General features: G+C 40.3%; 1 protein-coding gene across 7 annotated transcripts in view; it reads left to right on the top strand.

Annotated features, from left to right (window-relative positions):
* LOC122557280 (synaptotagmin-like protein 2) overlaps positions 1-14859 on the top strand; it is a 110197-nt gene that overhangs the window by 24569 nt on the left and 70769 nt on the right. For 5 of the 7 annotated variants that reach the window (XM_043704811.1, XM_043704812.1, XM_043704813.1 and 2 more), the window contains one exon: positions 10959-11450. In XM_043704811.1, the coding sequence (XP_043560746.1) occupies positions 11329-11450 (122 nt within the window). In that variant the 5' untranslated portion in view covers positions 10959-11328. Of the gene's footprint in view, positions 1-8199; positions 8218-8745; positions 8841-10958; positions 11451-14859 lie in introns of those variants that run through there. The other 2 variants (XM_043704810.1, XM_043704809.1) reach the window with 2 other exon arrangements.

The following is a 14859-nucleotide window of genomic DNA, read 5'->3' as shown; positions in this document are numbered from 1 at the left end:
AAGAAGTTGACAAGCAACAGGAGTTGGATTGGTTTAAAGCTGCAGTTTGACTCAGAACTGAGAGCAGACAGAGCACTTAACTCACACCTTCACAAGTCTGCCACATTATGATCACTCTTTCCCCATCAGTGAGTGGAAAATAAATAGCCATCAAAAACTCTGCAAAGAAAGAATGTTTCTAACTCAAGCCAAGACTTAGTTCAACAGACCAGCTACCAAATGGAGGATCACCACAGCCAACAACATAATATGATCATGAAAAACCAAAAGAAATTGTGAAAGTCACCTCATTTTCCCTTGTGCTTTGGATTCTTGATCCACAGAATTTGTCATTTTTTGCCTAGATGTTTTCCACCTACCATATATCTGACAGACTGTCTCATCTGTCCTGTCCATCTTATTTGTGAACTAATGTGTGCTTCATTTAGATGGGCTATAATTTACGTTTAAAATCAGCTAGGTAAAAACAATGACTGCAGATGCTGGAAACCAGATAAGCTCCTCTAGCTTATCTCTCCATGCTTCAGGCTCTCTGCCTTTATTCCTGATGAAGGGCTTTTGCCCGAAACGTCGATTTTGCTGCTCCTCGGATGCTGCCTGAACTGCTGTGCTCTTCCAGCACCACTAATCCAAAATATAATTTAAGTTTCCATATTATTAATTAATAATCAATTGTCCCATATATAAGAGCATGTTCATTATAGTAAACAGGTTTTTGGTTTTTTGCTCATTGCTGACACTTGATGTGAGTTTCTTTTATCCTAGATAGTGTTCACAGACAGAAATGAACTATCCCAATATTTAAGTTAATCACTTTTCACATTGGCGGTGACTCATGAAGTAGTGGGGCTTGATTTCCAGATCAATTTTCCCATCAGGGTCATGATGACAGTGAGGGAGTAGGAGGTACGGAGAGTAGGAAGCATTATTTGTTTGGGTGGAGAGTAAGAGTCATTCTATATCCAATTCTGAGAGTCGTCCATGAATCTGGATGACTTGCATGTGCAGTGACAAAGTTAGAGTGAGTGGTAGCCCTGTGAGCGTGAGGTAGCAGAGGGAAGATTCTGGTATTTACCCTTGCAGAGTACAGAAAGTCGTCGTCCTTCTTGCACTGCTATGCATTGCTTTTAACTCCAAACACAGGACTGACCTAATCCTCCACTCCACCATTCCTTCTGCAGCGCTTCCTACAGCAAAGTGGGGGTGTGAGCTCTCCTTACATTCTCAGTGATAATGGTTGAACACTGCAGAATGAGAGGCAGTTCCTGGCTTGTGGTGTCTGATTAGGTTTGCAGCTGGGCTTTAAATATGTCATCAGTAGAGTGCATCCCAGGCCGTGCCAGCAGTGGTGAGCATCTGTGTCTCTCTGCCAGTAGAAAGGCACCAAATAGCCCATATGCATAATTAGTGAGGGGAGGGGCAAAAGATTTCATGAGGAAAGCTGCTGAGAGCCATAGTGGACTGGGGACAATGAAATCTCACTCAGCAAAAGCCTTGAACTAAAAATGGGAAAATTCCACCCAGTGATTTAAATCAATGGTCCCAGAGGCTAGACTCAGAGGGAGAAATAGGCAAAAGTGAGGACTGCAGATGCTGGAAACCAGAGTTTAGATCAGAGTGGTGCTGGAAAAGCACAGCAGGTCAGGCAGCATCTGAGGAGCAGGAAAATCGACGTTTCGGGCAAAAGCCATTCATCAGGAATCAGGAATGCTCAGAGGGAGAAATGACTATGAAATACAATGGGGAATATTGAGGGAAGTAACATATCTTACTCTACCATGTTCTTTTTAACCTGACCCAGGCACCTAGTTTAATGCTTCCAATAAGCAGTATTTTGCAAGAACTTGGCCTTGAATGAACAAACACTTGGATCTTCACTGAAGATCAAGCACAGAAGATGGAACTAAATAAATTACATGATCTGTACATCTGTTACCTTGGAATCCAAACTTCAAGAATTATTTAGTAATTTAGAGTTATTCCATACATTTGTCCTTGTTTTGAGATAAGTGAGATGGTAATCTCGAATTGCTAAGATTTGTTGAATTACGAAAAGTCAAAACAGCAATTTTAAAAGGGAAAGGAACAAACAAAGTAAGCACATGGTGAGGTCAGTGCAGGAGAGAAACAGAGGAAAATAAACCCACACTGCAAACTGACACAGCAGTGAGCCTGCACAGTTACTGCCTTTGCTGTTTGAATTCATGTATCGCTGGACATTGGCGTGCGCCAGGGAAAATGAACAAGCAGTGAAATTCACAACTAATCTTGGAGGATCCTGTTTGGGAGAGGTCACAGCACAGAAACAGATAAGTGAATACTTTTGCGTGGTCTTACAGTAAGTCTGCAGTAGTGAGTAGAGTGGGTTCTTTCTTGATTATATGTTTTATTGAGATAGGTCTCTTGATTAAACTTAAAAGTATAAACCGTAAGTATTAATTTAACCTGGAACAATGTTTTATAGAGGAATAAGATAGTGCTATCTTCTGGGTCTGTAGATTGAAAGAAGCAAAAATGGCCTTTAGTGGAGTGATATGCTGTTCTTGTCGGATGTGGGAGTTTAAGAAGAGTTTACATGTTACTGAGGATTATATCTGCAATAAATGCTGTTCGTTGCGAATCCTATCCGATTGAATGGATTGGTTGGAGAAACAGTTGGAGGCAATGAGGAATTTACAAGAGCAAGGGGATGTGATGAATGGCAGTTATTGGAAGGGAGAAAAGTCACAGATACAGTCATATAGATGAGTTAACTCCAGGAAAGGTAAGAGAGGGAGGCAGGTAGTGCAGGAGTCTTCTGTGGCTATCCCCATTTCAAACAAGTGTGCTGTTTTGGAAAATGTATGGGGTGATGGATTCTTAGGGGAACGTAGCACAAACAGTCAAGTTTCTGGTATTGAGACTGGCTTTAATGCAATGAGGGGTACATCGGGGTTCCAAGAGATCAATTGTGTCAGGGGACTCTCTAGTCAGAGGTACAGTCAGATGTTTTTGTGGCCAGCAGTGAAAAATCAGAATGGTGTGTTGCTTCCCTAGTGTCAGGATCAAGGATGTCTCTGCAAGGGTGCAGAATGTTCCCAAGGGAGAGAGGGGCCAGCAAGAGGTCATTGTATACATTTGAACTAACAACATAGGAAAGGAAAAGGTTGAGATTCTGAAGGGAGATTACAGAGAGTTAGGCAAGAATTTAAAAGGAGGTCCTTGAGTAATAATATATGGATTACTATAGTGCTACAAGCTAGCGAGGGCAGGAATAGGAGGTTAGAGCAGATGAATGCATGGCTGAGGAGCTGCTGTATGGGAGAAGGATTCACATTTTTGGATCATTGGAAGCTGTTTTGGGGTAGAAGTGACCTGTACAAGAAGGACAGATTGTACTTAAATAGGAAGAAGACTAATATACTGGCAGGGAGATTTGCTGGAGCAGCTCAGGAGAATTTAAACTAGTAAGGTGAGGGTGGGACCCAGGGAGATAGTGAGGAAAGATTTCAATCTGAGACTGGTACAGTTGAGAACAAAGACGAGTCAAGCAGTCAGGGCAGGCAGGGACAAAGCAGAGAACAAGGTAGGACTGATAAATTAAACTGCATTTATTTCAATGCAAGGGGCCTAACAGGGAAGGCAGATGAACTCGGCATGGTTAGGAACATGGGACTGGGATATCATAGCAATTAGAGTCATGGCTCAGGGATGGACAGGACTGGCAACTTAATGTTCCAGGATACAAATGCTACAGGAAGGACAGAAAGAGAGGCAAGAGAGGAGGGGGAGTGGCATTTTTATGGGAGGATATTCCTGGAAATACATCCAGGGAAGTTATTTGGGTGGAACTGAGAAATAAGAAAGGGATGATCATCTCATTGGGATTGTATTATAGACCCCCAAATAGTCAGAGGGAAATTGAGAAACAAATTTGTAAGGAGATCTCCGTTATCTGTAAGAATAATAGGATGGTTATGGTAGGGGATTTTAACTTTCCAAACATAGACTAGGACTGCCGTAGTGTTAAGGGTTTGGATGGTGAGGAATTTAAGTGCATGCATCAAAATTCTCTGATTCAGTATATTGATGTACCTACTAAAGAAGTTGCAAAACTTGATCTACTCTTGGGAAATAAGGCGAGGCAGGTGACAGAGGTGTCAGTGGGAAAGCACTTTGGGGCCAGCGACCATAATTCTGTTCGTTTTAAAATAGTGTGGAATAAGATAGATCAGATCTAAAAGTTGAAGTTCTAAACTGGAGAAAGGCCAATTTTGACGCTATTAGGCAAGAACTTTCAAAAGCTGATTGGGTGCAGATATACGCAATAAAGGGACAGCTGGAAAATGGGAAGGCTTCAGAAATGAGATAACGATAGTCCAGAGACAGCATATTCCGGGTTAGGGTGAAAGGAAAGGCTGGTAGCTGTAGAGAATACTGGATGACTAAAGAAATTGAGGGTTTGGTTAAGAAAAAGAAGGAACATATGTCAGATATAGACAGGATAAATCGAGTGAATCCTTGGAAGAGTATAAAGGCAGTAGGAGTATATTTAGGGAAGGAAATCAGGAGGGCAAAAAGGGGACATGAGATAGCTCTGGCAAATAGAGTTAATGAGAGTCCAAAGGGTTTTTACAAATGCATTAAGAACAAAAGGGTAAGCAAGGAGAGAATAGGGCCCCTCAAAGATCAGCAAGGGGACCTTTGTGTGGAGCCGTAGGAGATGGAGGTGGTACTAAACGAGTATTTTGTATTAGTGTTTACTGTGAAAAAGGGCATGGAAGATATAGAATGTGGGGAAATAGATGGTGACATCTTAAAAAATGTCTATATTACAGAGGAGGAAGTGCTGAATGCCTTGAAACGCATAAAAGTGGATAAATCCCCACAACCTGATCGGGTGTACCCGAGGATTCTGTGGGAACCGAGGGAAGTGATTGCTGGGCCTCTTGCTGAGATATTTGTATCATCGATAGTCACAGGTGAGGTGCCGGAAGACTGGAGAATGGCTAATGTGGTGCCACTATTTAAGAAAGGTGGTAAGAAAAAGCCAGTGAACTATAGACCTGTGAACCTGATGTTGGTGCTAGGCAAGTTGTTGGAGAATCCTGAAGGACAGAATTTACATGTATTTGGAATGGAAGGGACTGATTAGTGGTAGTCATCGTGGCTTTGTGCGTGGGAAATCATGTCTCACAAACTTGATTGCATTTTTTTTGAAGAAGTAACAGAAAGGATTGATGAAGGCAGAGTGGTAGATGTGATCTATATGGACTTCAGTAAGGCGTTTGACAAGGTTCCCCATGGAAGACTGGTTAGCAAGGTTTGATCTCATGGAATACAGGAGAATTAGCCATTTGGACACGGAACTGGCTCATAGAAGTCAGAGGGTGGTGGTGGAGGGTTGTTTTTCAGACTGGAGGCCTGTGACCAGTGGAGTACCACAAGGATCAGGACTGGGTCTACTACTTTTCATCATTTATATAAATGATTTGAATGTGAGCTTAAGAGGTTTAGTTAGTAAGCTTGCAGATGACACCAAAATTGGAGGTGTAGTGGGCATCAAAGAAGGCTACCTCAGATTACAACGGGATCTTGATCAGATGGGCCAATGGGCTGAGAAGTGGCAGATGGAGTTTAATTTAGATAAATGCTGCATTTTGAGAAAGCAAATCTTATCAGGTCTTATACATTTAATGGTAAGGTCTTAGGGAGTGTTGCTAAACAGGGAGACCTTGGAGTGCTGGTTCATAGCTCCCTGAAAGAGGAGTTGCAGGTAGATAGGACAATGAAGAAGGTGTTTGGTATGCTTTCCTTTATTGGTCAGCGTATTGAGTACAGGAGTTGGGAGGGCGTGTTGTGGCTGTACAGGACATTGGTTAGGCCACTGTTGGAATATTGCATGCAGTTCTGGTCTCCTTCCTATCGGAAAGATGTTGTGAAACTTGAAAGGGTTCAGAAAAGATTTACAAGGATGTTGCCAGGGTTGGAGGATTTAAACTATAGGGAGAGTTTGAATAGGCCAGGAGGCTGAGGGGTGACCTGATAGAGGTTTATAAAATCATGAGGGGCATGGATAGGATAAACAGACAAAGTCTTTTCCCTGGGGTTGGGGAGTCCAGAACTAGAGGGGATAGGTTTAGGGTGAAAGGGGCAATGTTTTCAAGCAGAGGGTGGTACATGTATGGAATGAGCTGCCAGAGGAAGTGGTGTAGGCTAATACCATTGCAACATTTAAAAAGCATCTGGATGGGTATATGAATAGGAAGGGTTTGGAGGGATAGGGCCGGGTGCTGGCAGGTGGGACTAGATTGGGTTGGGATATCTGGTCAGCATGGATAACATGGACCGAAGAGTCTTTTTAATGTGCTGTACATCTCTATGACTCTATGACTCTCTATAACATTGCTGCATTAAGCAGATCTGTTTTCAGGGGCCTTTCCTTCTCATGCATTTTTCTTTATTCACCCGTGAGACATTGGTGGCACTAGCTGGGTCAGCATTTATTACCCATCACTAGTTACCCTTGAGAAGGTGATGGTGAACTGCTTTGTTGAACTGCTGCAGTTGACATGTTGTAGATAGTCCCACAATGCCATTAGGGAGAGAATTCCTGGATTTTAACCCAACAACATAACAATGTATCTCCAAGTCAGGATAGTGAGTGGCGTGGGGGAACTTACAGATGGTAGTGTTCCCATGTACCTGCTACCCTGGTTCTTTCAGATGGGAGCAGCCATGAAATTTGGAAGGTGCTGTAAAGAATCGTTGAATTTTAATTTCCATCATTAAGTAAAAATATATTTCTTACTTCTAAATAGCTTTAGTGGAAGTGTCAGTTTAGATCTTAATCAAAGAATTTGTTGTAACTGCAATAGTAATATGAGTTTCAACATCTGTGATAACTATAGACACTTTGATGTACATTTGTCTAGCTTTACCTCTACTTTTATTAAGAATTGATGTGGTTCTTTCCTTCTAGTCTTAACAGTGAATAGGAGAATGAGAATCTAATTCTTTATTTCCTTAGCAGAAACTGAGATATACTTCCTCTGCACTGCCATCCTTTTAGAGCTTAAAATGATGAAATATGCAATCTGAAGATGGAGATAGTTGCTGAGCATATTCTGTAGATGGAGTATGACTTAATCATAAATGGCAGGGGAAGCAATACTTTCCTCTTACTGTGCAGTCTTGATCAGAGTTTAAAGAAAAAATTTTAGAACCAACACTTTGGTTTAAAATTGGTAACTTTGGTGGGGAAAAGTCTCTAAGTTAAGTTTAAAACTCCTTTCAAGGTGGATTTCACAGCTGACTAGTCTGTTACTTTGGGCTGGTTCAAACCCTATTGAACTATTTCATCTCAACGTAAAGAGAAAGGAAGGAATACAGAATCTCCTTAATCTTTGGACAACACAGGGATTCCTTCTGAAGGTGTGATAATTCAAGTTTCTGGGAGAACAAGAGACTGAAAAGGACTTCAATTAATATCTTTGCCTGGTGGAACATTGGCTGATTTCAACTTACCAAAACAGCCATTTTGCTTTGGTTGTGATAAAGACAGATTGCAAAAGTTATTTTTGCAGAACCCCCAGGAAGAACTCCAAGATACATCATCAGTTTTCAGTCAGAAGGGAGTACAAGACAGAAAATGTTCAGAAATAAACTACTGTTGTGCTAAAAGAGTCCAGGCAACCCCTATAATTGCACAGGATCAAGAAACCTCTCTTTGTCTTTCATATTTTCTTAACCTGCTGCGTCCACCTGTATAGGCAAACATTAACTATTTGACTACAGGTGCCATCACAAGCTACCAAATCTCCCTTCAAGTTTCAACCTCTTCCCTTCAAAAAGAGAAATCTAATAAGTAACAGGCCTGTAACAACCTTAGGGATTGATCTTGCTCACCCCCCAACCCAGACAGACACACACACACACAAAGACCCACATACACACATATACATATACGTTTGTGGGGTGAATTTGTACTTGCAGAGTTGCATTTTGCTTTGCTCAAAAACTGCATGAATTCATGTAAAACTCTGTTATCTCACTTTTTAGATTAGAATCAATCTAAACATCATGACATAGACAGAGAACACAGGGGGCTAACACCTTCAACTTATTGTCGAGCTAACACCAATTGTCACAGTTAAAAAAAAGTTTTGTGATTTACACATGAAAGAAGTGAAACTGCCATGGTATTCAAACAGATGAAAGACTCAGCAGACAAACAAGGTATTTTTCAATGTATAATTTCAGTTACATCACACTGTAAACTTTTGCTATAAATTCTGTGCCTTACTATTGTGTCCTCCACAACCACCTGATGAAGGAGCGGCGCTCCGAAAGCTAGTGGGCTTCTAATTAAACCTGTTGGACTATAACCTGGTGTTGTGTGATTTTTAACTTTTGTAGTTAATTGCAGTCAGTTTGGAATGCATTTTAGGAGGGAGAATGCACACAGAATCAGGGAGGCAGTCTTGGAAAGGAGAGGTGGCTCAGAGGAATGAGGCCACAATTGTCTTTGGTTCCTTTTGGGCCTTTAGGTGTGACTCCTTCCATCCTCCCACTTTTTGGATAATGATAGCTTTGTTTGCTTAGTATGTTAACTGATGCCTACAGTCTTAAGAAAAATAACTTTCCATTTATAAAAACTACCTCAGAAAATAATCAACCTTGAAGTCATTTTTTTAAAAAACAATTACACAACATTTTAAAAATATTGTTTGGTTAGAAATTTTCTCATTTTCATATTATCAAGTTCAGGCATGCAGATGAAATTACAAAATGCAGAGCCAATCCCTCATGCGCATAGAGACATTTATTTGTGATGCAACACATGGATTTACCTACAACTGGTAAGGACAAGATTAACTTTTGTTTCAGGAACCAACCAAACTCTTTATGTCTGGAACTTTTCCTTAACAATTGTATTTGTTCTTGCATGCACACTGTCATCACAATGAGAAATTAATATTTCTTTCGAAAGGCTGGTTGAAAACAGAAAGCTGTTTTGTAAGCACTGTTTGCTGCTTTCTGGTCACCCTGCCCTACTTGGTTTACTAAAAGCTGCATTCAAACAAAGGAAAAGTGTAGAAATGATCAATCATGCTGATGTTTTCAACTTCAATTTGGGATCACATTAACATCGATCAGAATGCTGATTTATCATGTTTTAAAGGAATTACAGAAACTTATATACAGTGAAGTATTCCTCTGAATTTGTAATCTAAGCAGCTAATCATGAGCAACCTTGTCATAGAGAATTTGGTGTTTCAATAGCAAGTAATTAGTTTTAGGAACTGATTGGATATCAGATAAACTGAGGATTTTAAATAACATTGGCTGGAATTTTACCAGCCTCCTGGTATAGGGAAGGAGGTAGGAAGGTTGGCAAGATGGCATGGGGAGGTATACCTGGCATCTTCCTACCATCATGCCATTTTGATTAGTGACGGGAAAGAAGGCACACAGGAATGGGGAGGCCATCTAATGAAACCTTTCAGCAGTCTTCAGGGAGGGAGCCCTCCTTTTTTGGACAATTTGTGACCCATAAAGCTTTGACTATCCCTATGGCAATTCCCTGGGGAACCTATCTACCTAGTCCTGGAATCCATAAACCCCACTTATCTCTGAGGATTTTTTTTTAAATTCAAAAATATGCTTTATCCATGAAATATCTCTATATACATACATTGTCACTAGAGCAGTTTGATTCTCAGGATCATTCTACTGGCGGTGCCTTTGATCAGCTGCTGGTGTCCTGACTGGATCAATAGCTGTTGGATGTGGGCCACTGCCATAATAGACCCTGACAGCTTTGGGTGCAGCCACTTAACTGGTCAGGTCTGGATATATGTCTCCCTGAGAGCCACTGTGAGGTCGTCTTCCACTTTCAGATCTGGTGGCAGAACTTCAGTTTCCTTCATAAATGCAGCCCATTGTGTTAGTTTAAACTCAATTTGAAACTGAGTTCTAGAAATGGCTGAAGGGGCAAAATTTCCTGGATCAAGTAGACAATTCAGGAGTAGAATGGTCCTGTTACTGCTGTTGGTGTTCTAACATTGGAGTACCATGATCAGCTGTATTATATGTTGGGAGCAGGACATAGCTATTTTGTCAGCTGTAACCCCACTCTTTCTCTGCTCCTCCTCCATGATGGAGGGTGAACCTTGTGCAACAAAACTTTGTACCCAGTGGACTTTGCACAGCATCAGTATGACAAGAGGATTGATAGCTTGCCAATTTCGCAAGCAAAACAGATTCAGGTAGAGAATAAAAATTCAAATGAATCTTCAAACAAAAATCTAATAATTGTCTTGTACTCTCTGTGTATTTGAATAGCGTGTATTTCAAATTTAATTTGATGTCTGAACATGTTTTCTGTATGTCCCCTCCCCCCAATGCATGTGTAAGCTCTTGTTTTCTTTGACAACCATGCTTGGAATTAAGTGCCTGTCACATTGTTTGTCTTCTTGTCTTCAGTGCCAACTAATTGGTAATCACGGTTGTGTTGCAGTTGAACCCTCATCTATTTTAACATATTATATAAACCCAGATAGTTTAAGATCATTGAGGTCTGATCGTATATTTTCAGCCTCTCTGAATTGATATGTACCTGGAGTTTTTACTGGGTAATTTAACATTTTTTTATGAGCAGTGGGACTTCCATCTAGTCCAAAATATCATGCCTGATTTTAAATGTTGTAGACTTGTGAAATATTTCTCCATTCTGCTCATTATCCTACTGGGACGAAAGTTGATTTATTCAGGAAACCTAGCAGGAAATAACAAATGTGTCAAGCATTACTTGCTTTTAAATTCTGTTAGATTCTGTTGCCTGGTGAAAGTTATAATGTTTTATAACCCTAAAGCTGATATATAAATATAAACTGTTGTTGAGAAGATCTGTTGAGCACAATGTATGTTTTAATGTATAAATACTGAGACAGTAATCTGTATTTTCCTTGCTTTAGGTGCATTTGGATACTTGAAGCTGTGAATGAGCATTACCTTTTGTGCACAATTTAGCAATTCATACAGACTCATATGAAATTTGCTGAGGCTTTTATCAAAGTCCTTTAAAATTTGATCTCTCCTGGATGTGGACACATTGATACAATCTGCCAATCAAAAGGCCAAAAGCTATTAAGGAAACCTGATATTGACTGGAAAAGAATTGCTGGGATTAAGTACCTAACTGCATGTACAATTAAGTCTGATCATGCAGCATTGGTTTGAATATTAATATTCTCAGTGAATCCAGCAGTAGCATTAGGAATTCTGCACTGCTTTGTATTTACTATAACACCAACCCCACCTCACCCTGTGTTATGCAATAACGGAATGAAGGGAGTGATGGATAATCACTTGGACCTCAGTTTCTTGACAGAGGATGAGTATCAGGCACTCTTGAAAGTTATTCAGAGAGATTCCGAGCTCAAGAAAAAAGACAGTGAACGAATCAGGTGAGACCCTGTTTTAAAACCTTCAAAAAAGTTATAATCCAGTTTGTATTGATAATTGTTCTGTGTTGCAATGTAGCTTCCACACCTACATACATGTGTAGGCTTGCTGCTTTTGAGACATTACGAATGACTCCATGTGAATGTATATCTGAAAGTACTTCCTTTGAAGCATAGAATTGATGCAGACCAAAGTCTTTTCATTAGTTGTCATCTTAATTCATAAACTTTCCTACATTTTTCATGCTCAGAAGTAATCTTAAATATAGAAGTCAAAAATGTTGACAGTGTTTTGAAATGCATCAAAAAATCTTTTGTAACTGAAACCTTTTATCTAATATTAGGTATGTGTGTTTCAGGGCCATTTGTTCAGTTTGGTCAGTATAGCCTCATGCAATGACTTTCCTAATCTGTTACTGGGTTGTCATACTTTTTGGAAGCAGTCCAGCTCATAAACATTTCAGCACAGGAAAAAGTCATGTTGGCACATTGTACTAATTTTTCTGACAGGGACCACTCCCAAAAACAGCCTGATTTCAAAGCTCAATAACTTCATTTGATGGAGTGGCGAACTCTGTCCAAAATATCGGCCTCCAGGCAGACTTTTATTCTTGTTCTTTAAAGTATAAAACAATAGGTCATTGAGGCAATGATTAAAACTTTTTTTATAACTTAAGGCAAAATGGGAATTTAGATTTCTATGCTTATTGTTTCCCAGCGCTGAGCAATTACAATGCAAATGATTTGGGTATAAATAATTAAGATGAGTCTCTCATAGCTCAGTGCTGGGAAAGACAACCCTGGTCACCTTACAACTGGTCCCAAGAAAGTGTTATCTCTGTGTTCCAACTATGACCTAAGATGAATGTTCTTTTAAAAAGTTAATATGCCACAATGATGTTATATGTAATTTAAGGCACTTGCCATATTTGACTGAGCATAGAACACACATACTTGTTTCAAGTTTAGATTGGAACTGTTATATTCATAAACAGTACACAATACACACATTGCTCTCAGTGAAATCGCATATTGTTAGATTTCTTATAATTTGGCTTGCTGAAAAAACACAAATTTTGTTGAACGTTTTTATCTTGCACTCAGTGGGACAATTCACGAAAATAGCAATTGAGAATCTTACTTGTATCGCTGTTGCTGTGGAGAATATACTAATTGTTCATAGTTAATGTACACTTAACTGCTCAGACTTTGTTTAAATTTTAAACCAGGCAGGTTGACTTGAACTGATAAGGTTCTGGATCAGTGGTGCTGGAAGAGCACAGCAATTCAGGCAGCATCACCAGGCAGGTTGACTTGAACTGATAAGGGCATTGCTCTGAGAAATAAACCACTGAGTGGCTGTCATATTTTGTTGAGTTGAAACAGATGCAGTGCATGTTCTATGTATCTAAAAAATACATGACCCTGCTTTATTTTATATTCAGTCATGGTTGGGCCAGCATATATTGCCCGTACCTAGTTGCCCTTGAGAAAGTAGTGGTGAACTGTCTTCTTGAACTGTACAGTTTTCGTTCTGTAGGAACACCTACAACAATGCTAGAGAGGGAATTCCAAGGAACAGCGAAATATTTGCTGTTCCAGCAATAAAGTTTCAACTTTGATCTCCAGCATCTGCAGACTCACTTTCTCCTCCCAGCATATATTGCCCATACCTAGTTGCCCTTGAGAAAGTAGTGGTGAACTGTCTTCTTGAACTGTACAGTTCTCGTTCTGTAGGAACACCTACAACAATGCTAGAGAGGGAATTCCAAGGAACAGCGAAATATTTCAGAATAGTGAGTAGCTTGAAAAGGAACTTGTAGCTTGTGGTATTCCCATACGTTAGATGCCCTTGTGTTCTAGATGGTAACAGTTATTGGTTTAGAAGATACTGTGAAAGGGTCTTTGGGGAATTTCTGTAGTGCATCTTGTATTAGTACATATTGAGGCTACTAAGCATTAGTGGTGCAGTGACTGAAGATTTGTGGTTTTAGTGGCAATCAAGTAGCCTGCTTTGTCCTGGATGGTATCAAGCTTATTGAATGGTGTTGTACTGCATTTATCCAAGCAAGTAGCAGTATAACTGTTGGTTTTTCCCCTTTGATTTATATTCTTGTGAATTGTCCTGATGAGTGCAAAACAAAAGGACACAATGTGACTTTTTCATCAATAATCAAGTTCTGTGTCGCCAATCAATGATTTGTTAGAAACTATTAGGGTGATTGCAGATGCCACCCTATTAGAGGTGGAAGAAGGTCTTAATATATTAGTGCATCTGAACATGAATTTGACGAGCACATTGCTCCTGATCTCCTAGGCTCTAGGTTGTTGGAGATTGGACACATAAGTAAGGATGTGCTTTAGAATGCCACTAAAATCCTGACTTGCTGACCTCAAGTTTAACTTCCAGAGGCAATTTCCGTGCATCCTGGAGACCTGAGGTAGAGACAGAACCTTTAGACAGTTAATTACCTACATAGTAAGCCAGGAAATGTTGGGCATAAAACTCCCAGTCTAATGTCCATGTAAGCATTCCACTAATCATCCTATCATTTACTCAGAACCTCTGAGATCCACAGACATTTCTGTGCAAAAAATGCTTTGACTAGCTCTGACATAGAGTCACAGGGTGATAGAGATGTACAACATGGAAAAAGACCCTTCGGTCCAACCCGTCCATGCTGACCAGATATCCCAACCTGCCCAGCACCCAGCCCATATCCCTCCAAACCCTTCCTGTTCATATATCCATCCAAATGTCTCTTAAATGTTGCAATTGTATCAGCCTCCACGATTTCCTCTGGCAGCTCATTTCATACCTGTACAGCCCTCTGTGTGAAAACGTTGTCCCTTAGATCTCTTTTATATCTTTCCCCTCTCACCCTAAACCTATGCCCTCTAGGGACCCTATGGAAAAGACTTTGCCTATTTATCCTATCCATGCCCCTCTCCCTATAGCTCAAATCCTCCAACCCTGGCAACATCCTTGTAAATCTTTTCTGAACCCTTTCAAATTTCACAACATCTTTCCGATAGGAAGGAGACCAGAATTGCATGCAATATTTCAACAGTGGCCTAACTAATGTCCCGTACAGTCGCAACATGACCTCCCAACTCCTGTACTCAATACTCTGACCAATAAAGGAAAGCATACCAAACACCACCTTCACTATCCTATCTACCACTTTCAAGGAGCTATGAACCTTCACTCCAAGGTCCCTTTGTTCAGCAACATTCCCTAGGACCTTACCATTAAATGTATATGTCCTGCTAAGATTTGCTTTCCCTAAATACAGCACCTCGCATTTATCTGAATTAAACTCCACCTGCCACTTCTCTGCCCATTGGCCCATCTGGTCAAGATCCTGTTGTAATCTGAGGTAACTCTCTTCGCTGTCCACTACACCTCCAA

Source organism: Chiloscyllium plagiosum, chromosome 15 (assembly GCF_004010195.1).
Source record: "Chiloscyllium plagiosum isolate BGI_BamShark_2017 chromosome 15, ASM401019v2, whole genome shotgun sequence".
Lineage (NCBI taxonomy): Eukaryota > Metazoa > Chordata > Chondrichthyes > Orectolobiformes > Hemiscylliidae > Chiloscyllium > Chiloscyllium plagiosum.
The sequence above is the reverse complement of the archived record's forward strand: the minus strand, read 5'-3'. Positions and strand labels throughout refer to the sequence as shown.